At 52.3% G+C, this 24,638-nt stretch overlaps 3 protein-coding genes across 11 annotated transcripts; 1 reads left to right on the plus strand and 2 right to left on the minus strand.

Annotated features, from left to right (window-relative positions):
- Positions 1-492: 492 nt before the first annotated feature.
- Positions 493-8,625, plus strand: LOC131101891 (zinc fingers and homeoboxes protein 2-like). 2 transcript variants are annotated; one of them, XM_058047292.1, is made up of 2 exons: positions 493-3,070; positions 3,154-3,174. In XM_058047292.1, exon 1 carries the CDS (start codon positions 585-587, stop codon positions 3,045-3,047), a length of 2,463 nt encoding a protein of 820 aa, XP_057903275.1. In that variant the 5' UTR covers positions 493-584; the 3' UTR covers positions 3,048-3,070; positions 3,154-3,174. The 2 variants fall into 2 exon arrangements, with proteins under 2 accessions (XP_057903275.1, XP_057903274.1); XM_058047291.1 differs by lacking the exon at positions 3,154-3,174 and adding an exon at positions 5,726-8,625 and having other exon boundaries at positions 494-3,070.
- LOC131101882 (zinc fingers and homeoboxes protein 1-like) lies at positions 6,846-14,561 on the minus strand. Of its 6 annotated transcripts, XM_058047280.1 has the most exons (8): positions 14,013-14,371; positions 13,410-13,789; positions 12,751-13,347; positions 12,545-12,671; positions 10,916-12,073; positions 10,718-10,849; positions 8,162-8,373; positions 7,691-8,076 (listed from the first exon to the last, which is right to left on the minus strand). In XM_058047280.1, the coding sequence occupies exons 2-8, from the start codon at positions 13,715-13,717 to the stop codon at positions 8,007-8,009; spliced, it is 2,604 nt and encodes an 867-aa protein (XP_057903263.1). In that variant the 5' UTR covers positions 13,718-13,789; positions 14,013-14,371; the 3' UTR covers positions 7,691-8,006. The 6 variants fall into 6 exon arrangements, with proteins under 6 accessions (XP_057903262.1, XP_057903260.1, XP_057903261.1 ...); XM_058047279.1 differs by lacking the exons at positions 7,691-8,076; positions 8,162-8,373; positions 14,013-14,371 and adding exons at positions 6,846-7,670; positions 14,501-14,561; XM_058047277.1 differs by lacking the exons at positions 7,691-8,076; positions 8,162-8,373 and adding an exon at positions 6,846-7,670 and having other exon boundaries at positions 14,096-14,371.
- Positions 14,562-15,689: 1,128 nt separating this feature from the next.
- On the minus strand, positions 15,690-18,646 carry LOC131101885 (major histocompatibility complex class I-related gene protein-like). Of its 3 annotated transcripts, none has more exons than XM_058047283.1 (8): positions 18,475-18,646; positions 17,572-17,844; positions 17,219-17,509; positions 16,875-17,156; positions 16,579-16,812; positions 16,468-16,509; positions 16,264-16,394; positions 15,690-16,198 (listed from the first exon to the last, which is right to left on the minus strand). In XM_058047283.1, exons 1-8 carry the CDS (start codon positions 18,527-18,529, stop codon positions 16,181-16,183), a joined length of 1,326 nt encoding a protein of 441 aa, XP_057903266.1. In that variant the 5' UTR covers positions 18,530-18,646; the 3' UTR covers positions 15,690-16,180. The 3 variants fall into 3 exon arrangements, with proteins under 3 accessions (XP_057903266.1, XP_057903265.1, XP_057903267.1); XM_058047282.1 differs by having other exon boundaries at positions 15,690-16,184; positions 18,475-18,644; XM_058047284.1 differs by lacking the exon at positions 16,468-16,509 and having other exon boundaries at positions 15,690-16,184; positions 18,475-18,645.
- Positions 18,647-24,638: the final 5,992 nt, after the last annotated feature.

Consider the following 24,638-nt stretch of genomic DNA (forward strand, 5'->3'; position numbering starts at 1 on the left):
CACCTGAGTGTGTCTTCATCTTCATTGCGTTGCTGTGACGCCACAAGGGCACCTCACGAGTCCTCTGCTGCTGTTGCCATGGTAACGTAATTTGCTCGCTCTGTAACACACACACACACAGCCATCCCCGTGACTTTTTTATGAGTCAGTGCTTCATTAAGTGTTGGGACCCAGAAGGAGACTTTGCTTTGAAAGCTTCCAGCATCATTGGTTGTACTGCAGGTACACACACACACACACACACACACACACACACACACACACAGCCGTGTTACACATCAAGCCTCCATCAAACATCAACAAACAGGAATTGTGACCTGCCCAGAACTTGGTGATGGCGGGTGTCCCAATCCCAGCGACCCAAGGAGATTTCCCAGGTCCAGTCTGAGCCGCAGCACCGCCTGACACATCTTTTGTGCCAACATGGTCTTGTGTGCATGCTTGTTGTTCAGCTTTCACCTGTCTTAAACGTCTACAATGTTTGTCTGCCAGGTCTGTGATGCCCACCCAGGACGTCCGGCTCAGCTGACACACTGACGACAGACCATTTCCTCATCGCAGCGCCATCCTTGTCTGAGGACATCATGTCCGGTTGCACAAAGTCCTCCTCCCCCTGCATGGTACAAGTCCTTGGACAAAGTACTCCGAAAGAAGTGGTGGACATCCAAATGTTATCAGAAAACAACCTCGCAAAAAATCCTGAAGCTTGGATGAAAACTGATCCCGTGCAGAACAGCCATGGTCCGGACCGTGAAAACAGAGATCCTGAGGCATTAGAAGACGACAATTCGAGTCACCACGACAAGGAAAAGGAAACGGATGTGTTGGAAAGTGACCACCAGTCTCAGAAGAAAGCCAAAGGCTACAAATGCAAATGCTGCCCATTCCGGTGTCAGAGCCTGACTGATTTGAATGCGCACATGGACTCCAGCCACCCAAACGTGTTCCTCAATCCACAGTACCACTGCACCAACTGTGACTTCAGTGCCAAAAAGTTTGAGATCCTCTCTGAGCACAACAAGAGCCATCATGCTGACAAGAACAACTTCAAATTCAAGAGGATTTATAAAAACAATCAGGCTATCTTGGAGCATGCTGGAAGCAAAGCTGGCCTGTTCCCACATTGCTTCTCCACCACAGTGAAATCTCCAGATTCTTTCGAGGTCCTCCGTGGGGACAGTCATGTCCCTGACCAGGAGGACCAAATCACGGCCGTCAGCCTCAACAGGACGATCATCATTCCAGAGCCCTGCATCCTCCAAGACCTGTCCCATGTCACCCCGGTGCTCCAGCGCCCACCGAATGTAAACTGTCTACCAAAAGTAGCCGTTCCACTGAACACCACCAAATATAATCCCACCCTGGACCACAACCTGACCCTGATTGCTTCGTTTAACAAATTCCCCTACCCGACGCACGCTGAACTGTCATGGCTGACGGCTGCCTCCAAGCATCCGGAGGAACAAATCAAAGTTTGGTTCACCACCCAGCGGCTCAAGCAGGGAATCACATGGTCTCCAGAGGAGGTGGAGGAGGCCAGAAAAAAGATGTTCAACGGCTCCATCCCTGCCGCCCATCACACTTTCCCAGCTCCGCCCACAGGTTTTGTCTCTTCACAGTCGACTAAAGCCTCACATCAGGCGGCAGTGGAGAAGCACAACCGAACAGCCAACCCCAATTCTGACACCAAAAAGGTTCTGTCAGGAGACACACTTAAACGGTCCTTGATGTCTCAATCTGGTCCTGAGTCAAAGCGGCCTGTCATGGTAGTTGCTCCCAGTCCAGGAGACTACAAAGACAAGGCCCTAATGGCTCCTCCTCCACCTCCTCCCTTTCAAAAAGACAGCCATTTGAATGCTCCCCTGGGAGGCCTTCCCCCGGTCACCACGGAGAGGAAGAAGCCACCCACTGCTGTGTCTTTAATGCCAGTGTCATCATCACTAGGAGTCAGGGGGAACAGTCTCTCCAACGCCAAAACTAAACCGGTGGTGTCGCTGCCGTCCATTGTCTTTCCGGAGTCCTTAACGAGGCCAATGATTGCTCCGCTGCCCACCTTTTCCCCGCTATTTAAAAGTTCGTTACTCATTCCCCGATCTTCCAAAGAAAAGCTTCTAAGTGTTTTGCCAACCGCTGATGTGATGTTCCCAAATTTGTCTCAACTTGGGACCGCTCAGGTGAAGAGGCCTCTCATCATCCAGTCTGAAGCCCTGGTCCACGTTCCAGGTATCCAAGAACAACGGAGTGCAGATGTGAAAGGCACCTTGCAAGGAGACACGACGCTCATTCCTGTCAAGGATGCTAACGGGATGTCTGGTGACTTAGCTGATGTGCCGGAGGAAGGCCAGGTTCTGGTTGCGACCAAAGCAGATTCCCAGCAGAGGTCGTCAGTGTTGACTCACTTTCCACTGCTGGAGAGAATGAAGGGGAAGACTTCGGAGCAGCTGAAGATCCTGGAGGAGTACTTCCAGAGGAACAGCTTCCTCTCCCACTGCGGTGTGGAAAGTCTGGCAGTTGCCACCTCTCTGTCCCACCAGGAAATTGATGGTTGGTTTGCAGAACGCCGAGCCCTTCGGGATAACCTCGAACTAGCTCTCCTCAACTCAATGGGTGCAAAGAGGATGGAAGTGGACAAACATTTGATGGAACCTCTCAATGGGATTCACAAGCAGAGTTCTAGTGTGGAGGATCTTAAAATCCCAGCTCTGCTGCCACCCTTTTCTAGCCCAAACCAAAATTCCTGCTCAGTGCCTCCGAACAGCCAATGTGGGGCGCTCCTCAAAGATTTTACACAAACCGAAGGGATGAGCCTTTCGGAGGTTCCTCCCGGGCAGGCCGGTGAGGCCCTCGCACGCTGGTTCTGTGATGGCCAACTTTTCCCAGACACTGGACTGAACGGAGGCCAGGGGCTGCTACCAAAAACTGCTTTGTCCACTTCCTGTGAGAGCTGCAAGGAAGTAGACGTGGCCAATAGCGGCAGCAAGATGCTGGAGCTCGGCTGGCTGATGGAACAGCACACCAACAGCCTCAGCACTCAGCAACACAACTAGCTCCAAGACCGCATCAGTGGCAGGTACTGTGTCGCCGAGTCTTTTTGGATTTTTCTGTGTTCCCTCCAGAATGTCACATGTCTGCATTTTCTCTTTGCCTAAACAGTTTTTTCGTCAAGTGTTTTAGTGTGAAGTATGCACACAGGCCGAGAACGTGTAAACTCCAGACATTTTCCAACACGGATGCCAGCCCAGATCTCCTGACTGTGCCTCCGTCGTGCTAGCCTCCGACATGCCAACCGCTAGCCTCCGACACGCCAACAACTAGCCTCCGTCGTGCTAGCCTCCGACATGCCAACCGCTAGCCTCCGACACGCCAACCACTAGCCTCCATCGTGCTAGCCTCCGACATGCCAACCACTAGCCTCCGACACGCCAACCACTAGCCTCTGTCATGCTAGCCTCCGACACGCAAACCGCGAGCCTCTGTCATGCTAGCCTCCGACACGCCAACCGCTAGCCTCCGTCATGCTAGCCTCCGACACGCCAACCGCTAGCCTCCGTCATGCTAGCCTCCGACACGCCAACCGCTAGCCTCCGTCATGCTAGCCTCCGACACGCCAACCGCTAGCCTCCGTCATGCTAGACTCCGACACGCCAACCGCTAGCCTCCGTCATGCTAGACTCCGACACGCCAACCGCTAGTCTCCGTCATGCTAGACTCCGACACGCCAACCGCGAGCCTCCGACACGCCAACCGCGAGCCTCCGTCACGCCAACCGCTAGCCTCCGTCACGCCAGCCTGCGACACGCCAACCGCGAGCCTCCGACACGCCAACCGCGAGCCTCCGACACGCCAACCGCGAGCCTCCGACACGCCAACCGCGAGCCTCCGTCACGCCAGCCTGCGACACGCCAAACGCGAGCCTCCGTCACGCCAGCCTGCGACACGCCAACCGCTAGCCTCCGTCACGCCAGCCTGCGACACGCCAACCGCTAGCCTCCGTCACGCCAGCCTGCGACACGCCAACCGCTAGCCTCCGTCACGCCAGCCTCCGACACGCCAACCGCTAGCCTCCGTCACGCCAGCCTCCGACACGCCAACCGCCAGCCTCCGTCACGCCAGCCTCCGACACGCCAACCGCCAGCCTCCGTCACGCCAGCCTCCGACACGCCAACCGCTAGCCTGCGACACGCCAACCGCTAGCCTCCGTCACGCCAGCCTCCGACACGCCAACCGCTAGCCTCCGTCACGCCAGCCTCCGACACGCCAACCGCTAGCCTGCGACACGCCAACCGCTAGCCTCCGTCACGCCAGCCTCCGACACGCCAACCGCTAGCCTGCGACACGCCAACCGCTAGCCTCCGTCACGCCAGCCTCCGACACGCCAGCCTGCGACACGCCAACCGCTAGTCTCCGTCACGCCAGCCTCCGACACGCCAACCGCTAGCCTCCGTCACGCCAGCCTCCGACACGCCAACCGCTAGCCTCCGTCACGCCAGCCTCCGACACGCCAACCGCTAGCCTCCGTCACGCCAGCCTCCGACACGCCAACCGCTAGCCTCCGTCACGCCAGCCTCCGACATGCCAACCGCTAATCTCCGTCACGCCAGCCTCCGACACGCCAACCGCTAGCCTCCGTCATGCTAGCCTCCGTCATGCTAGCCTCCAACATGGTAACCAGTAGGTGACTGTGCCACCTTGGTCTTTATTGCTGTATTGCTTGTCACCATTGAAGTAAAGAAACAAGCATATATCCACCAGCATTATTTGATTAGGGCAACATGGAGAAGGAGGAGGAGGACGAGGAAGCGGGTGTCGGAAGATGGAAGAGACTAGAGACAGAGACAAAGCAACTACAGACAAGGAAAAGAAAATGCAAAAAAAACATGTGGCCAAACAGGAAGTTCAACAACGCTGTGGTTTTGTTTATTCACTATTTTTTTTCTCGCTTAGCACTTTTTCGTCTTTCTCTTTGGGCTTTTCCCTTCAGGGGTCACTACGGCGAATCAACTGCCTACATTCCAACCCTGTCTTAGCCCGGAACCCACAATAATAGTAATATACTAAACATTTCAACTTCACCTTTGTTGGCATAGAGCGTACTAGATAGCCCTAAAGAGAATGGCCATTTATGACAACACGGATCCAGAGAAGGTAACCAGTCCTCCTCCATTATTCAGTCAAATGTTGTCTAGCTGCATGGTGATGGCATGTACTGGTGAGACGGGTACATCACGTAGCGTGATGAAGGGGTTCTATGCGGTGGAAGCTGGAGGTAAGCACCTTCACGTCTACTTTCCACCCATTGTTTGACAGAAGATGAATGAAAGGGATGAATGGCCATGGAAGACACGATGCTTACCAAAGACGCTGCGTGGCAGCCAGATCTACGCCACACGTCCATGTGCTTTCAGGACATGATTGGGTGGTGCCATGTCATCAGCAGCAAAACAAGCTTTGATTCCTTTGTCTTGTCTGGTAAATCGGGTGTGTGTGTGTTTTTGGGGAGGGAGCAGCCTAAAATAGCGGCGCCCCCCTGTGGTGCCAAAGCATGCAGATGAAAGCGATGTCATGCGTCATGCTGACAGATTGCAAATATGCAAAACAACATGGCCGACACAAAGAAAAGGCGTCTCCTTTGGAGGCGACTTGAAGAGGTTCTGGCTTTGGACCAGAATCAGTCCTGAGCCAGGTGACGGTGGTTTTTCACCTGTCTCTGTCCTCTTCCTTTCAGGTGCGAGTAGGAGCCAGCATCATTGTCGCCATGGAAACCACGCACGAGGACTGCTGGTCGACACCATGACCATGGATCCTGTCAACCTCATCCGACATCACCTTGGCAACAGTGACTGCCCCCCGCCACCCCCCACGTGACACCGGACCTTATTGGCCGTTAGCAGCTAGCTTGTGCGGCTAATGTGTCCGTAATGTTTCCGTCCTAGAAAGTAATCTCAGGTTTTGTCCCGATTTCGCCCTGAAGCCGCGTCGGGGGGGGGTGGGGTCAGGGAGTTGCTATGGAGACACAGGAAGGATGCCTCAATGTATCCTCGTACTGGTTGGACAAACTTCTCCTTGATTTTGCTGTCAATAAGCCTTTTCTTTTGGAACCATCCAATCACCTCCTTTTATTCTTTAGCCACGCCTCTCACACACACACACACGCACCGGACTTCCTGTCCTGCCTTCTCATTGGGCCTGGTACACACCTGTCCTCTTGAATGTGGGACATTCTGTGGGACAATGGACCTGATGAATGTGTCACACACGCACACTGCTTGTTGGAGAGGTCAGGGGTCATGTGAGGCGTTTGCAAATGGAGGAGGAATGTTTTCCTGGAGCTGAAAGCAGAAAAGTTGAATGTGACTGTTCCTGTGAGGCTCACGGTCGCTTTCATCGCCAAAGTGACAGACGCACACCGCGAGTTGTGATCACACTTCCTGTCAGGCCGGTGCCACTTCATTCGCTTGCGTCTCAGCTTTCATCATCCAGCGTTTCAACTTCCTGTCAAAAAGCAAATGTCTTGGGAGCCTGCTGGAGACGAGCGGGTGTCTTCTGGACGCCGCCGCACATCATCGGCAGCCAGCGCAACCCGGTGGATGCGTCTGGAGTCTGTAGGCCTGAAGAAGCCCCGCCCACCAGAAGCTGCTCCTCGGGGACTGGTGGCGCCGAGGGAATGTAAGGAAAAGATGAGCGCTTAGTAGGAAGTGACAGACTTTGAAGACGAGTTCATGCGTGTTAATGGCGCTATACATCACACGCCGCAACACGTTAACATACGCTAACCAACAGGTGCGCAGAGCTCTGTGAGGCCAACCGCAGGAAGCAGCGGCAGGGCACGCTGCCATCTGCTGACACAACACGGTGCCTGCCATTGTAGGCTGGGAAGGGTAAGGTTGGGTAAGGCTGGTAAGGAACACTCGCTTTTTTTCAGCTTTTTATTCCTGGCAAATGACAAGGTCAAAGTTGAAAGAGAATAAATAGGAAGAGGAAGTGGGTGCACTAAATTACAAATGAAAGTGTTTTTGTGTGCAAGGCTGACGTGGTGCTGGACCGTGTCAGTCCAGGAAGCCGTGATGTGATCAAGTCCAGTAAAAACATGACCTTCTTGTCCTGGCAAACACGCTTGACGGCACTCACTGGACGTCCTTTCACAATAAAAGTCCGCTTGGAAGGTCAGCTTGGAAAAGTATTTGGATACAAGAGGTCTCACTCGGAGAAATATCTGCAATCTTCTCTGTCATACAAAGCAGCCGAGAGAAAGAAGCAATATAAAAGCTGGCTTGTTCCCGCCACAATAAAAGGTCTGTCCTGTGACGACCGTGTCTTCCTCACCACTCGTTCAAGCAAGAGCCTGCTCACGTTTGCTGTGATGTCCCGCCAGGAGACAACTCACCATGATCCTCCTCTTCCGGCTCCGGGTTGCAGTCATCATCGGTTTGTTCTTTCACGTCCATGTCTCCTTCGCTGTCCGCATGTTCTAGTGCTTCCTCCTCCTCCTCCTCCTCCTCCACCTCGCTGAACACCTTGCCTTCCTTCGCCCGCTGACCCAACTCACAAAACCACGCCCTCACGTGTTGCTCGCTCATGTCCGACTTGGCTGCCAACGCATCCACGTCGCCTTCCCTCAGGACGCCGTGCTGGAGGTAGTAGTCCCTCAGGACCGCCTTGCCGCTTTTGGCCTGCAACACACGCACATTTGTGTATGAAGTACACCACCCTGTCCGTCTCAAGGAAACTTCTGCTACTTTGTTGGAAAGGTCCCATCACCTCCTGGTGAGCTTGGATATCCAATCCTTCATTCTTTCACCACTCCATCCAAACATCCTTCATGCATTTGACTTGCTGCTAAATGGCTAATATTTGTGTACTTCAATAAAGTTGAAAAGAAGGTGCTGGCTTTCCTCTCCATAGAAGGGCGGCAGTGACAAGCACCTTCCAGCTCACACTCACAAAGCTTTCACCATCTTCCACAATCTGCACCTATTCCAGCTGGATTCCCTTTCTGCTTCCCTGTTTTAATTTATTCCAGCCCAGTGATTGGCTGTCCACCCGTCCAGCTGGGATAGGCTCCACCACGCCCGCAACCTTTGAGAGCATAAAAACGTCAACGTATTTTTTGACGTCATCGCCACCCTAATTGAGATGCAGATGGAAGAGTAGTTTGTGCAACCTTGGAGGTATGAAGGATGGAACAAACTCCCCCTGCAGATGCAGAATATAGCAGCGTGTCACACATGCAGAGTGTGGAATGTTCAAGGGTCCTCCAGGTGGCTCTAGTCCTTGGGTTGGCTCCAGCAGCGGTTGGCTGTCGCCAGCGCCAGGTGTCCATCGTGGGATGTTGGCACACGGAGACGTCCTGCACCATCCAGCCTGGCCAACCACCTAACAGCACAGCATGGGTCATCTCGCCTTTCTGAGCGAATCAAGCGCTCCTTTTCTGTGACGTGCTACAAATGGTCTGTCTTGTACACAAACATGGCGTCGAGGGTGTTCATATTCACTCTAGAAATGACTTGCTAACCACTAGCAAGTTCGAGTGGCTGAACCAAAGCATCAAATGTCAGCACGTTCCTTGAACTCTTGGCCCCAGGGAGCATTTCAGCCCTAAAGATGGCTAACTGCAGGAAATACAGTCCAGATGTTGGATGTAATATCTGTGAGAAGTGACATGTACGTCTGTGTTAGCATGGTTAGCATTGTGTATGGCGCCAGCGGCTGACAGCAGCTCCTGTGTGAGCGTGACTGCACCCTTGCAGTAGTACTGTCCATTAATGAGACAAGAAATGACCAACAGTTATCTCCTCTAGTCACGTCTTCCACATGGTGTGACATAATAGCATTGGTATTCTATGGAGCCCCACTGGGGTACCAGCCAGTGCCTTGTGGTGCCAGTCCCAATCCTGGACTAAATACAGAGAGTTGTGTCAGGAAGGGCATCCCATGTAAACATGTTGCCAAACCAACTATGCAAATCCATACTTCCATACCGGATCGGTCGAGGCCCGGGTTAACGACTGCCATCGGTGCTGTTCACCTACAGGGTGCGGGTGGAAATTGGGTACTGTTGTTCAAAGAAGGAGAGGAGGAAGATGTGTACGTAAGAAGAGGGAAGAGGAGCGCCAAGAACCGAGAACTGAGAGCAGGGACTTTGAATGTTGGAACTATGACAGGACAAGGTAGAGTTGGTTGACATGATGCAGAGGAGGAAGGTAGACTACTGTGTGTCCAGGAGACCAGGTGGAAAGGTAGCAAGGCTAGATGTTTAGGAGCAGGGTTCAACTGGCTCTATCATGGTGGAGATGGAAGAGGAATAGAGTAGGAGGAGGTGGTAAAGAATGTCCTGGAGGTAAAAAGGTTAGCTAAGAAGAAGTGGGACAAGGGGATGACTGAAGAGAGTAGACAGGGGAACAGAGGGATGAATGCTAAGGTGAAAGGAGAGGCGGCAAAAACCAAACAAGAGGTCTATGATGACTTGTACGCTAGGTTGAACAGTAAGGAGGGAGAAATGGATCTCTCCAGGTCGGCAAGGCAGAGAGACGGAGATGGGAAGGACGTGCAGCAGGTCAGGGTGGTCAATGACAGGAATGGAAGTGTACCAACAGATGCCATTAGTGAGATGGGAAGATGGAAAGAGTATTTTAAAGAGTTGATAAATGAGGAAAAGGAGAGAGAAGGAAGAGTAGAAGAGGTGTCTGCTGTGGACCAGGAAGTAGCAAAGATTGGTAAAGAGGAAGTAGGAAAAGGAAGAATAGTGGGAAGGCACTTGGTCCTGATGGTATACCCGTGAAGGTATGGAAGTGTCTAGGAGAGGCAGCAGTAGAGTTCCTGACTGGGCTGTTCAATAGGATCTTAGGTGGTGAGAAGATTCCATTCCTCAGGAATGGAGGAGAAGCGTGGAGAAGACGTTTATTGGTATTATGTCCCGATTCCACGATACCAGCCTGATAATGATCCATCTGTGGCAGCATGACATTCCACAGCCTGCGTGGAAGTCACATCATTATTCTCGCTAATTCAGAAATGCTACATGGGAGGCCCTGCAGTACTGCCCTCATCCTGAAGGAGGTGGGGGTGGGGGCGAGCTCCAAAGGCTTCATTCATTAGAACTCCTTCATTCATTCATTCATTCTCTACGGCTCATCGTCTGGCTCATGAGGGTTGCTGTCTTCGGGCGAGAGGCGGGGTACACCCTGGACTGGTGGCCGGCCAATCACAGGGCACATATAGACAAACAACCATTCACACTCACATTCATACCTATGGACAATTGGGAGTGGCCAATGAAGCTAACATGTTTTTGGAACGTAGGAGGAAAATGGCTCCTAGCTGTGTGGCCTGCGAGCTAACCACACCTCCACCGTGCAGGCTCATTTTTGGAACTTGTTAATGAAAATATATTGGAAAGAAGAAATGTGTTTTATTCAGGGAATTAAAGTTGCATTAATTGCTATTTAGGTGGGCTGCACGTCGACTGAGTGGTTAGCACGCATGCCTCACAGCTAGGAGACCAGAGTTCAATTCCACCCTCTGCCATTTCTGTGTGAAGTTTGCACGTTCTCCCCGTGCATGCGTGGGTTTCCTCCCCAATTCCAAAAACATGCTCGGTTAATTGTCCAGAGGTATGAATGTGGGTGGGAATGGTTGTTCTGTCGTGTATTTGTCAGCAAATTCCAAAATGTCTGCTTGAACAGAACCAAGCATTTCCAGAAGGGTAATGTAAACTGACCTGGCCGGGCGTGGCGCCCCCCTGTGGCGAGCGCTTGCAGGGATACGGCCGACGTGTTCTCCTGGACCAACCCCGGAAACGCTTCCTGGACTTCTTGTGGATTTTGGTCCCACCATTGAGCGCCTCGTCCACCTTCAGACAAAGCACATGATCACGTCACGACGTCACGTGATGTCACATGGTGGGGGGGTGGGGTACCTTGCCGCTCTGGTACAGGTAGAACCACTTGAGGTTGCTGTTCTTGCAGGCGTACCGCGTGTCTCCGAACCAGTTGACGACGTAGGTGCGTGGCAGGCCGCTGTCCTCCGCCATCTTGTCGTACTCCTCGGTGGTCGGCCATTGCGAGCGGACGAAGGCTTTCTTCAGGATGTGGAGTTGCTCGGGCGTTTTCTTCATCATCCTGCGGCCCGAGGGGGTCACTGGGGGGCGTTCCCGAGTGGTGGCAGGTCTGAGCTTGTCTTCGGCCGTCTTTCCATCGAGCGAGCGCGGGTCCTGAGGTGTTTTGCGTCTCTCGATGAACCAGGCATCCACCTCGCGGCGCGTCAGCTTAGTGAGCGCCCGCAGACGCATCAGCTCGTCGTCTGACGGCGTGTCGGACTTGCGGAAACTGGACTCCAGAAGGAGGAGCTGCTCTGAAGTCTTCTCCTTGAACTTCTGGGGCGTGAAGTCTGGGAAGGCGTGGCGGAGTTTGGCGCGGCGGTCTCCCAGGGTGCGGGGCGAGGCCAGGGAAGCTGCGAACGTCGGCGAAGCGTCGCTGGCGTCGTCGCTGGAATCGATGACAATGGCGGCAGCGTTGTCGCCGGCATCGGCGTCATTTCCACTGCCTCTTGCCACCTGGGCGCCTGCAGCAGGCGCCGGCCCCCTGCCGGACGGACTGTCGGCGTGCAGGTCCTTGGAGTTGCGCTGGTTGTAGCGCGTGTCGCTGAACCACTTCTTGATGGCGCGTTTCGACAGCTTGGTGACCTGCATCAGGCGGGAAATCTCCGCCTCGGTGGCAAACTGACGCCTGCCGTAGCTCGCCTTCAGCTCGGCCAGCTGCTCTTTGGACTTTTTGGGTTTGGAGGCAGAGTCGAATGAGGCCGGCGAGGACACCTTCTCCGTCTTCGACTCAGATGTGGAGAGTTCAGCAGCTTTGGGCCGGTTGCCGAGAGCGCCGGCGACGGTCAGAGCGACGGGAGACCTCACAGACACGGTGCCGCCGACCCCGCTCACCTGCGTGAGGACGAGACCCGGCTGGCCCATGATCTGACAAGTCTGGAAGATGGACTGCAGGCCGTTGGCGGCGGGGATGACAGTGATGGTCTGGGGGATGGTCTGCACAGTGCCGTTAAACTTCTTCCTGCGCGCCTCCTCCACCTGCCAACGAGAAGCGGGTGACTTCTACAAGGTTCCCGCGGACTGGGCTGAGAAAGTCGTACAAACGAGGGATCGACCGATATGGTTTTTTTCGGGCTGATGCCGATACCGATTTTTTTCCATCACCCTTAGCCGAAGGCCGATTTTGCTTGGGCCGATATTTGTGGCCGATACTGCTTTTGCTGCCTCAATTTACATGAAAAAAATGACAATAATAACAAATATTCCAGGTCTCAAGTATAAACAAATATTTAGTTAAATGTAAACACTGAACACAGAAGGATTGAGCTTTCTTTAACAAACATTTAAACAGCGTTATCAACTTTAAAAGGAATAAATCTTCCATTCAACCATGTGCAACATTTCTGTCGTAGTTTTAAGATGCACATCCCCGAAACCACACGCGTATCGGCCGATACCGATTCAAGTAAAGAACGCAATCGAACGTATCGGTCGATCCTTAGTACAAACCTCCTCGGGTGTCCAACTGACGCCATGTTTGAGCCGCTGGGCGGAGAACCACACTTTGATGTTCTCCTCGCTGAACTTGGTCTGCGACGACAAGGCGGCGACCTCCGACACCGCTGGATAGGGAAACCTGCGCATGAGAAGACCTTTGACCTCCTGCCACAATTCTTTACATGGAAGTGTAACGCCGCCCCTGTGGGCGTGGCTACCTGTTGTAGGAGCTGACCAGCAGAACGTTATTGTCCATGGCAGCGTTGTAGGCAGGAATGCTGCTGACGGGGATGAGGAGCTGCGTCTGGTTCTGCTGGTTCTGCAAAGCTGACAGAACCTGGGCCAGCGTCCCAGCGGGTAGCACGGTGCCACCACTGCTGCCGCCTTTCACGTGCAGCACGTTGGCGCTGTTCACCACGAAGCTCGGGGACACCGTCTGGACGTGAAGGGGAGACGAGAGGGGGACGAGTCGTGGGCCGGTGGCAGTCACGGGCGACAGTGTGGGCGGGTCCTCGTACTCGTCAGTCTCGTCCTGGCTCTCCACTTTAATGCCGTCCTCGATGGCCATTTTGTGCGAGACTGTGAACTTTTTGGGCTCCGCCCTGCTCCTCATGATGGGGGTCTTGCTGAGGGCGATGCCTTTCCGACACACATCCTCCCCCTCGCCGGCTTCCATCTTAACGAAGCCGCCGTCGAAGGTGAGGTCGTTGACCGTCTGCTGGAAGACGGTCTCGTTATTACGTCTCACCATCGTGCGTGTGAAGTTGTCCTCGCCCGGGTGGTGGCGAGCGTTGTGCACCAGTAGCGTGTCGTAGCTGCAGGAGAGCGCACATTAGGACAAATAACCACACAACACACAGAGGTGGGCGGAGTCTACCTCCTGGTGTGGTAGTCGCACTCGACACACACGTACGACGTGTTGGTAACCACATCGGGATGCTCAGAGTCCACGTGCACGGTGAACAAATTGAGTTGAGACGTCCGGAAGTTGCAGTACTTGCATTCGTAACCTCCCTCGGTGGCGCTTGTGTGAGAGTAACCCCTCCCCCCCACAGGCCTGGAGACACTGAACTCGCCATCCTCGGACTCCACCTCATCCGTCACTTCCTCCGTGTCCTGATCGGAGTGGAGCGCCTCCCGAGGAGGAACCATGCACGGCGTGCTGGACTTCCTGCGGCTCGCCATCGTCCCTCGGGAGGGTGGAAGCTGCTTCAGTTGACGGCGCCTCCTTGTGGCGAATGCAAGTCCATCGCCCACCTTTCAAACCTGCCAACAACAACAAGCTTTCACAACAGTGCACGTACACGCACGCTTTGTGCATCAACGAGCTCAGGAATGACAAGACAGACCGGAAGCGGCGTGGCGACAACCATAGACAATGCACGCGCGCGCGCACGTACAGAACTAGCGCGGAAGTGGCAAACAAACTGAAACGAGCACGGTGGCTCGCTTGCGTTAGCTAGCTGAGATGAGTGTTTACCTGCCGAGTCAGCACGAAGCTGACTAGAAGTTTCCAAGGAGCAGAGTAGCAGCTAGCTAAGTGCGGGTTAGTATTTGGCTAACCGTGGACTAGCGGCCGTGTAGCATCTTGGCTTCGGCGTGTGGATGCGCAGTCTTCCGCCTTTTGCCCACCGAGGAGTCCATATGTCGGAGCCGGGCAGAGCCGCTCCAGCCGCCACGAACAAGCAGACTATGGGCCGTCAGCTTCCGTCCCGACTGTCATAGTTTGTTTGCTGGGTTAACAACTAGGATAGTTTGGCGAAAAAGACGTCGATAATGGAGCGAATCTGACAATGAGCATTTTGATAGCGTTACCGATGTCAGCAGTGGCACACAAACACATCCGCTTGGGGATTTTGGAAATAAAGTAGTCCGGTAAGTGAAGTAGTGTAAAAAGACATACCAGTTTGTTATATTAAAACATATATGATGGCGGACACCGTTTTGTATTAACTGCCATTATAATACCTGAGCTGGTCAGATGGAGCTTTTGCATACTGTGGGGCTCTCGATAAGACTAACGACCGACATTACGGCTTTTTATTTTGAAGACTAACATTGTAGCGGAAATGCTACCCGACTGACTGATGTGGAATTGATCGCTAAAGCTGTTGGTGTCTTTCTCATGAGCGTCACTGTGCGCGATGACGTCATCGGCGACCGTCTCCACTCGGCCGCAAAGTTGTTGGAAAACTTCATTTGAAATTGCTATAATACGATATAATCTAGCTAGGTGTGGTATACACTGATAAGAAAATAAAAGTAACACGTTGTAGACCTGAATAAATGAAATATTTTATGAAATACTTTTCATAGATGAAAGTGTTGACAACAAAATCAACAAAAGTTATCAATGAAAGTCAAACGTATCAACCCATGGAAGTCTGGATTTGGAGTTATAGTCGAAATGAAAGTGGCAAAAACACTACAGGCTGATCCAACTTTGATGCTTTAGACAAGTCAAAATGAGGCTCAGTAGTGGGTGTGGCCTCCATGTGCCTGTATGACCTCCCTACATTGTAGGCGTTGCCTTGGCGTGTTCCTGATGATCCTCGGGGATCTCCTCCCAGACCTGGAATAAATCCACCATGGATGGAGCGAGACATGATGTCCCAGATGTTCTCCATTGGATTCAGGTCTGGGGAACAGGCGGACCTGTCCATAACAACAATGCCTTCATGTTGCAAGAACTAGAACTGCTGACACCATCCAGCCACATGAGGTCTAGCATTGTGTGGCATTAGGAGGACCTCGGGGGAAACCGCACCAGAATGTGGTCTCACAAGGGGTCTGAGGATCTCATGTTGGTACCTGATGGCAGTCAGGCTACTTTCTTGGCAACAATAAGGGCAGAAAGTACGCAGAACAAGCCAACAACATGCTGACTGCTTTCAGAAACCTGGGCTGCAGCAGGAGCGCCCAGATGCACTAGCTTTCCACATATGAACCGGAACCTTCTGAATCCTCAGAACCTGGGTTCGATGAGTGACGAGCAGGTGGAGAGATTCCATCAGGACATGAGAGAGATGGAGACCAGGTATCAGGGTCATGATGGCCGACTACTGTTGGAATCTGAAGAGAGACCTCCCTGCCGCTGAGCATTCCAGGAGTTCCAAGAAACGGATATTCAAGCCCACAATGATGATGCAACATGCAATTTCCTGTACTACCTTTATCAATGCCCACATTCATTTGACAGTAATCCATGTTTCTGTCAGGTAATCAATATATGGAATCAATACATGGAAAAAGTGTTTTACCAACAACATACTATTTAGGATGAGAAGCATGACAAACATTAGCTGATAATGCCACAAAAATGTCATCGATGTCACAAGATCAGATTTTGTCAGACCGACAAAAACCTGACCTGATGAAGAGAAACGGATGCCAATTCCCGTTTCAGCAGTGAAGCCTAAATCAATTTGTAGTAGAGTAAGAGTAGAATGAATGTTTGTTGTGTTTGCTGATGATGACTGACTCCGCCCACAGGACGTCATGCGTTGGAAGATGGATGCTATGGAAGATGGACCATAGATGACGCTGACAGGACACGCATTTCATGGGTACACAGCCTGACGGTGGCCCCGCCCACACGATGGCGTCACATGGAGGAGGTCAAGCCGGGGTCAGCGGGTTGGAGTTGCATCAGCTGCAGGGGGCGCACTGTGTGTTACAGCGTTGGAACAGTCACATAACCGGGCCCCGCCCACCCGGCCACGCCCACATACCTGAGTCACACTGGGAGGAACCGGAGCGTCTTCCGGCGGGTCACGTGGGGTGTCGGCGGGCATGTCCTCTGAAGACGGACGCAGCGTGGCAGAATCACAGAAGATGCCGGAGTCTAAGGACCATCCGGTTCCTGTCAAGACAGGAAAGGCGTGTTACAGGCTGTTAGAGCGGCGCCACGGCCAGGCGTGGCGGCGAGGCCTCACCTTCCCCCTTGCACGGCAGCAACGATTCACTCGCTGTTGAAACTTGAAGGACACAAAGACACTCAGCGTTACACATGACATCACATCATCAGGGAGGCGGGGCTCATTTACCAGAGTCCACAGGGGGCGTGGCCTGGTGAACAGCATCTGCAGAGGAAGATGATTGACAGGGCAGGATTTGATAACAAAACCCAGACCGCAGTGACAGGGACCCCCCGCATTTGGACGTCCTGGAGCAGAGCATCCAGAGTAGCGGCACAAATAAGACGAAGGCCAAGGCCGTCACGAGCCCAATGGTGACGCCCACGCTCCAGCCTGCGTCGGCGGCGCTGACGATTGTGTGATCTGCAGGAGAAACGGAACCTTGACGTGGTTCTGGTCCGGTAGCGATGCCAAGACAAGCTCACCCCAAACGGCTTCCACCTCGAGTCCGGACGGCAGATGGCGGAGCACGCAGGCGAACATGGCCGTGTCGCTCTTCAACACCTCCACGCTGTCTCGGCGCTGGAAGGTGTGGTCTTCGTTGGGCCGCACGCCCGACGACGTCATCCCGTCCTCTGGGGTCAGAGTGCGGCCGTCCCTCCGGATCTCCAGGGAGACGTTCTTGTGGTAGAAGCCCGTGGCCAGGCAGGTCAGCACCACGTTGTTCCTGACGTTGTTCCTGGCAAACACGTGCACGCCGGCCAATGCTGCAAGGACACGCATGTGACGAGCGGGTTCTGGTCCACCGGCGTACATGACGGCTACATACATGCGTTGGCCGGGTGGTCCCGCTCGAACTGGAGGAAGCGGCTCATCCAGGTGATGCACTCCTTGTCCAGGTAGGCCCGAGTGTAATTCTTCAGCAGCTGGACCTTGTCCCACTTCCTCTTAGTCTCCATGGCCGCGTCCGAGGTTGCCACCCACACCGCCTCGTCGTAGTCGAAGGACAGGAAGTTCCGTCCGTCGTAGCTGTACCTGGCCACGCCACGCCGGAAGAGGACAGTGCCGTCGGACTGCAGGTCACCGTGGCAACCGTGCAGCCACTGTAGAGCGTGCACGTCTGAGGGGTGGAGTCGTGTCGGGTGAGCGAGCCCCCGGAAGCGTGGCGGGATGCGGTCCTACCTGAGTGGTTGTGTCTCATGCGCTGGAGCAGGATGTCCACGTTGACCTTGAACCAGCGCTGCTTGTTCTGCCTCGACTCGGTGCCTTGCTGCCAGTAGTCGGCGCTCAAACCCGCCTCCATCCACGGCTGCTTGGCCACCTTCTTTGTGGTGCCGCTGTCGTAGTAGTCGATCACGTGGCCGTCCAGCACCCCCATCGCCGTGAACTCCCGCGCCCCCGCCAGTACCGCCCCCTCCGACAACGCCGTGTAGATGTAGGTCAGGGAGTGCGTCTCTGGTGGGGGCCAACACCACCATTTAATACACACACACACACATTTAATACACACGTGGAGGCAACTTAAGCTTAGCGTTATCGTTGTTTTTGTTCAGGAAAGCTCATCATCATTTAGCTCCATCTTCTCGCCATTCATGTTCAATTTTGTCTTCTGCTTGAATGCGATTTTCAACATTCAATGAGTTGCATATATTTTATATATTGTTTATATTTTGGTACTTTTTACTCGGTGCTTTTCTGGTTGTTCTCATGACTAACTGTGGGGAAGCTACTCCATTTGTCTTTTCTTGCTCAAGTGTGCCACCCACTCTGCTGCCGCTGCCATCTGGGCCATTGACCATGTTGGTTCCTCTGTCCCATTCACCAGACCCCCCCCCCCACTTAGTTTAGCACGCCAGTCGAGGTGCCGGGGTACGACCTTCTACTTGGAGCTTGGAGCTCGGAGATTTAGGGTGATCGAGGGATTCCGAGCATTAGATTGCCTTAAAGATAAGAACCGGCCCTAAGCTAGTCAAGGCTATTTTAGGTTTTAGGAGTTAGCTTGCTGAGTAAATGTAGTATTGAGCTGTATAGAAATGTTTTTACTTTCGCTTTGACATCCAACGTTCGAAGATTCATAAAACTTACCACAGTTTGCGTTCATTGAAGGTCCGAAGACGACGTAAAGTACGAAGAGAAACATGTCAGTCAAAGATGTCAAACTTGATGCCGACTGACTCCAATTGTGTTGACTTTTTGACTTCTTACGCTTCTCTAGCGAGACCAGCCGTCGGTGCGTTCAGGTGCAGCTCGGATATGAGCGAGGTGATGCTTCTTCTATTTCCTCTTGCGCGGTAATTAATATTACAACGTTTAGCGCCATGATTTATATCTATCTGGTTTCCTTCGAATCACCCTAGAGTCAATTTAACAACTCAGTAGCATCTTTAATATTTTTGGGGATATGTTTTACATAACCCTTTAATGTTGCTGCATCTGGTGTGACACCCCTGCCTTGAACGCATCACCACTCTTTACCAACTTCAAGGTGTTGAACAAGTCATACCTGTAAAACAGGGGAGTCAAACTCAATCACACAAAGGTCCAAAACTCAAAGCCTACTTTTGGTGGTGGGCCCATAATTAGACATTACCCCCCCCCCCCCCACACACACACACATGACGATTTTTAATAATATTTTTATTTTTTAGTTGTGCATTCATTTTGACTTGGTTGTTTGTTTCAACAAAGCGATTGTTGATCGACCACTTCTTCCTCATTCTTGCCATGTCCAGGCAAAAGCTGCAGGATTTTTAGTTGGCAGCTGGGCAGATTATGTTTCCCAGCATGCTTTGCTGTAGTTAAAAATGATGACTTTTGACTCCTATGTCTTTGAAGGTGTGATGTTGGACAAAGTGCTGCAGGTTGTAGTCATTCATTCATTTTCTACCGCTTTTCCTCACGAGGGTCGCGGGGGGTGCTGGAGCCTATCCCAGCTGTCTTCGGGCGTAAGGCGGGGTCACCCTAGACTGGTCGCCAGCCAATCACAGGGCACATATAGACAAACAACCATTCACACTCACATTCATACCTATGGACAATTTGGAGTGGCCAATTAACCTAGCATGTTTTTGGAATGTGGGAGGAAACCGGAGTACCCGGAGAAAACCCACGCATGCACGGGGAGAACATGCAAACTCCACACAGAGATGGCCGAGGGTGGGATTGAACCCTGGTCTCCTAGCTGTGAGGTCTGCGCGCTAACCCCTAGACCACCGTGCCGCCCCAGGTTGTAGTCATGTACAATTAAATTATTTGGACTTTCCGTCTGAATCTGGCACCTGTATTAAGAATGGTTATTATTATTATTATATTTGGTGCAATAGAGAATATTGTTTCTACTTTTGAAATGAAAATTCCAGTGGAGTAGTTTACACCGGAGGAATCGCTTTCAGCACTTTGTTTGATCAGGTCTGCCAGGTGGGCCAACTGAATGCTATTTTCCAGTGGGCAGTTCCGTGGGCCTGATGAAATTATATTGCGTGCTGCTTTTGGCTCCCGGGCCTGAGGTTTACACATATGCTTTAAAAAAACAAAACAAGCGACTCGTGTGTAGGGAAAGAGAGAAATGAGTCCACGGTGTCAAAAAGCTCGGACTGTACAGTCCTCATATTTGTGCCAATATTTGATTGCTGATACTTTTTATGGGACACCACAAAGTAGTCAGGGTACAGCCTGGACTCCAGCTGTGGACATACTGTAAAAGTGGCATCACAACGCAACGCAACGCAACGCGCCCCTCTTGCGCTGCCCCCCACGACTCCCACGTCGAACTCGTTCTCAAATATTGAAATATTAGATATTATTTTCACCATGAACATACAGACAGGCATTGTCAAAATGAAGGTATAACAATATCAACAGATACGGGTGTAACCCCTCAAAAAAAAATAATCGTCATAATAATAATGTCAAAATAAATAAAAATAACAAAACTATACAAATAATCAATAAAAAGGCAGACTTACTCAGGCCAGTTCTACCAGTTAGTAGATTGCTTTTTACTAAGCAAGAAACAAAAAGGTAGACGGCAGCAAAATAAAAACCTACAACTCAGAGCTTCCCAGATGTCAAAGGTTCCAAGCGGGTTCCAAAGCGGGTTCCAAGGATTCCAAGCGGGTTCCAAAGCGGGTTCCAAAGCGGGTTCCAAGGATTCCAAGCGGGTTCCAAGGGTTCCATGCAGTCCCTCCTGTTAGTCTACACTGAATGGGAGTCGTGCAAATAGGTGAAGAAGGGTTGCCAGGTCCTGTGGATTTTGCCCATTGAGCCTCTAAATACAAATCTTAACTTCTCCAAAGTAAGGCAGCGCATGATATCCCTGAGCCACTGGATGCTTGTCGGCGGGGACGGCGCCCTCCATCTAAGCAGAATGTCCCGCCTGGCCACATGGTCATGATCCCCAAAAACACCGAGCAGGGCAATCATACGGTTTGGATCTTGGATCTTACCTTTCAAAATGATTGATAGAGGATCAAAACTTTGTTCCAAAGAGGTTGCAGTCGGGGGCACAGCCAGTACCTATGATAAATGGTGGCGTCCCCTGATTTACATCCGTCACAGGTGGGGGAGACGTCTGAGTGCATTCTGGCCAATTTAGCCTTTGACATGTGAGCCACATAAATCAAATCAAAATCCAATCAACTTTATTTGTATAGCACTTTTCCTGCAAAGACATGCAACACAAAGTGCTTTACAGAATTAAAAACAATTACCCCAATTAAAAGGAAAAATAAATACTAAGAAAGCCCCTCCCTCCCACCCTCCATACTAGACACACACAGACACACACAATCACACAATCACACACAGTAGGGAGACATGGCATGGCACTGAGGATCAAGGAAACGCCACCTTTGGGGCCGTCCACACTGGGAGGAGCCGCAGGCCGTGCCATTGGGGGACCAGCCCTGGGCCCCCCGACTCCGACAGACGGGCGACCCCCACATTAAAGGGAGGAACCCCCAGCCGGCCGGGTCCGAAGGGACCCAGGGATGGCACCCCCTCAGCAGACCCGCCACAGTGATGAAATGTTATAACTGTGTGAGTGTGGTGTGAATGGTTGTTTGTCTATATGTGCCCTGTGATTGGCTGGCCACCAGTCCAGGGTGTACCCCGCCTCTCGCCCAAAGACAGCTGGGATAAGCTCCAGCACCCCCATGACCCTCGTGAGGATAAGCGGTAGAAAATGAATGAATGAATGAGCTCTGGGGTCGGGTGTCTGTCAGACTGTGAGAGCTGACATGTGGAAATGTGTTTCTCCATAAACTTAATCAAAGTGTTGAGTTGAATCGCCATTGGCTTTTGGGTGTCGGAATCCCAGCCAGCCAGTTCTTAAAGGGGACACCATTTCCCAATGCTCAGTGAAAGAGCGGAGCTTTCAAAGCCCGTTTGCAGATGTAAGTCTGCACATGTTGATGGGATTGAAGAGGTATTCCTTCCACCAATCCACAACATCTCAAATTGAGGTCAGCAGCACACAATCGCCACCATACACAGTATTGACTGTGCACTGCTCTCCTCTCCTGAGACGCCGGATGGTGGTCCAGAATCTCTTTGAAGCCGTCCGGAAGTCATTCTCCATGGCTTCTCCAAACCTCCCATGTCAGAGATTTGCATCAGTGACTGCCAAAGCCGGGGACTGCTTGGCCGGCCGGTACGTGTCAGCTGCCTCCGAAGTCCCATGAGCCAAAGGCCTGATAGGACTCCTTCTTCAGCTTGACGGCCTCCCTCGCCAATGGTGTCCACCAACGGGTTCTGGGATTACCGCCACGACAGGCACCGACCACCTTACGGCCACAGCTCCCATCTGCCGCCTCAACAATGGAGGCACGGAACATGGCCCATTCGGACTCAATGTCCCCCTTCTCCGTCGGAACATGGTCGAAGCTCTCCCAGAGGTGGGAGTTGAAACTCCTTCTGACAGGAGACTCCGCCATTCCCTACAGACCCTCACAATACGTTTGGGCCTGCCAGGTCTGACCGGCATCCTCTCCTGTCATAGGAGCCAATTGACCACCAGGGGGTGATCGGTTGACAGTTCCCCCTTCTCTTCACCCAAGTGTCCATTACATATGGCCGCAAGTCCAATGACACGACCACAAAGTCAATCATCAAACTCCGGTCCAGGGTGTCCTGGTGCCAAGTGCACACGTGGACACCCTTATGCTTGAACGTCGTATTTGTTATCGACAAACTGTGACGGCCACAGAAGTCCAACAACATAACACCACTCGGGTTCAGATCGGGGGGGGGGCAGTCCTCCCAATCATGCCTCTCCAGGTCTCACTGTCGTTGCCAACATGAGCGTTGAAGTCCCCCAGTAGAATAAGGGAATTCCCCAAGGGAGCACTCTCCAGTACTCCCTCAAGGGTCTCCAAAAAGGGTGGATATTCTGAACTGCTGTTTGGCGTATAAGCGCAAATAAGAGTCAGGATCCGTCCCCCACCCGAAAGCAGAGGGAAACTAGCCTCTTGTTCACCGGGTTAAACTACAAAATACAAAATACAGGCCAAGAATTGCCACCCATGCCAATCGCCTCTCACTGCCAGACTATAAGTCGCCGGAACTTCTCAACCTCGCGCACCAGCTCAGGCGACTTCCCGACCAGAGAGGTGACATTCCACGTTCAAAGAGCTAGCTTCTGTAGCCGAGGATCGGACCGCCAAGGTCTCCCCCGCCGGCCGCTACCCAACTCACTCTATATATACGTATATATTTATATTTATATTTATATATATATCTTGGGGGTTGGCTCTCCTCCAGCCTGCTGACTCCCTGTTTCTGGTAGGGGTTGCCTCTCTGCAGCCCCTTGCTGGTCTCTTCAGGGGGTGGTCTGCCTTGGCTTTGCCCACACCCGTGGGGCCGGTGGTTCTCTGGCGGTGGGAGTTTGGCCTTGCTGCACAGGGTGGTTTACTGGGTTTACTGGGTGGGAGGAGGCAGTACACATATGCTCACATTTACGTACACACATGTATACGTATGCGTATATAAACACCAACAAAAGTACACACCTCCATATGCGCCCTCACAGCACATGGGTGCTTCTCTATACAATCTACCATCTTATCCCTGATGTCTATATGCTATTGGTATGCTATTATTACAGTAATAATGATGTCAAGCAGTGAGATTGTAATTACTGTAACTGTATGGCTGTAATTGTGTTTACTATCACGGTTCATGCCTTCATTGTTACTATTGCTACTGGTAAGTTGGACTGATATCATCTCCATGGTGACCCTTAGCCATCATTGACATTTAACTCATGCAGTCCTGTTTGTCACTCTTGTTGTTATGGGAATTGTTGTTGTTGTTTTGGTCTCTCCCTCCCGTTTTTCCTTCTTCTTCTTCTTCTTTTCTGTCCCCTCCTGCTCCAGACCGGAGGCTGAATGGCTGAGAAGATGATACCTCTCTTCTGTGTTCATTTCATATTGAGCCAATGCACACGGACACATGCAGAGGGAGCCCTCTTGTCATCCAGCCTGTGTAGTACTGAGAGACTAACAGACAAGTATATGTCCATTTATCATAAAGACCCACCTGCTTTCATCATAGGATAAATTCATATATCCATTATGGTAACAGTGCAGTAGTCAGATAGCAGCTAGTACTGCAGTAGTGTGTTGAGTAAGTGTGATATAAGCGAGTACTTTATTGTAGTAGTATATAGTAGTATATAGCGCAGTTCCTATGAAGCACACATGCTTTCCTGCCCACTGATTGGACAAATGAAGAGCAGAGAAGAAAAAGACAAAGATGTTTAGTCCATTATTTTAACCCACTTTAAGCCCCTCCCCCTCCACGCCCCATTGGTCCATCTCTTCCTCCCGAAGCGGAAGCCAAAGCCTCCTTTCTCTCTGCTCACGCTTTGGAGCCCTCCCACAATGGACGTCAGGGGCTCCTTCAGCCTCTGGCCCTCCCCTTCCTCTCCCGCCTGACGCTCGTGCACGGCCCGGAGGCGGGTCCGTGGTGGGCGGGGCATAGCTTCAGCTCTGCAGGCACGCAGCAGCTCCTCCTCATCCTCGCCCGGCCACACCTCCCACTCCCGACGATCCCTTTGGGCCTTGGCGGGAACGTGGAACCGCTCCAAGGCCGAGCGCAACCTCAACGACTCCTCGGTGGGCGGCCGCGGGTACGGCGTGACGCTGGGCGGGACTGGGAAGAGGAGGCTGAGAGAGAGCAGGGTGAACTGCGAGCCGCCATGATGGCGGCAACTTCTCATCTGCTCAAAAAAAACAAGAACACCAAACACT

The sequence above is a fragment of the Doryrhamphus excisus genome, chromosome 14 (assembly GCF_030265055.1).
Source record: "Doryrhamphus excisus isolate RoL2022-K1 chromosome 14, RoL_Dexc_1.0, whole genome shotgun sequence".
NCBI classification, from domain to species: Eukaryota; Metazoa; Chordata; class Actinopteri; order Syngnathiformes; family Syngnathidae; genus Doryrhamphus; species Doryrhamphus excisus.

Coding starts and splice junctions, on each gene's coding strand:
- LOC131101891 (XM_058047292.1), top strand. CDS start 585: ATGTCCGGTTGCACAAAGTCCTCCTCCCCCTGCATGGTACAAGTCCTT.
- LOC131101882 (XM_058047279.1), bottom strand. CDS start 13,717: ATGGCGAGCCGCAGGAAGTCCAGCACGCCGTGCATGGTTCCTCCTCGG. Junction 13,348..13,409: donor TGCGACTACCACACCAGGAG/GTAGACTCCGCC, acceptor GCTCTCCTGCAG/CTACGACACGCTACTGGTGC. Junction 10,850..10,915: donor ACCTGTACCAGAGCGGCAAG/GTACCCCACCCC, acceptor CTTTGTCTGAAG/GTGGACGAGGCGCTCAATGG.
- LOC131101885 (XM_058047282.1), bottom strand. CDS start 18,529: ATGTTTCTCTTCGTACTTTACGTCGTCTTCGGACCTTCAATGAACGCA. Junction 16,813..16,874: donor CGAGGTGGAAGCCGTTTGGG/GTGAGCTTGTCT, acceptor TTTCTCCTGCAG/ATCACACAATCGTCAGCGCC. Junction 16,395..16,467: donor GCTGCCGTGCAAGGGGGAAG/GTGAGGCCTCGC, acceptor CTGTCTTGACAG/GAACCGGATGGTCCTTAGAC.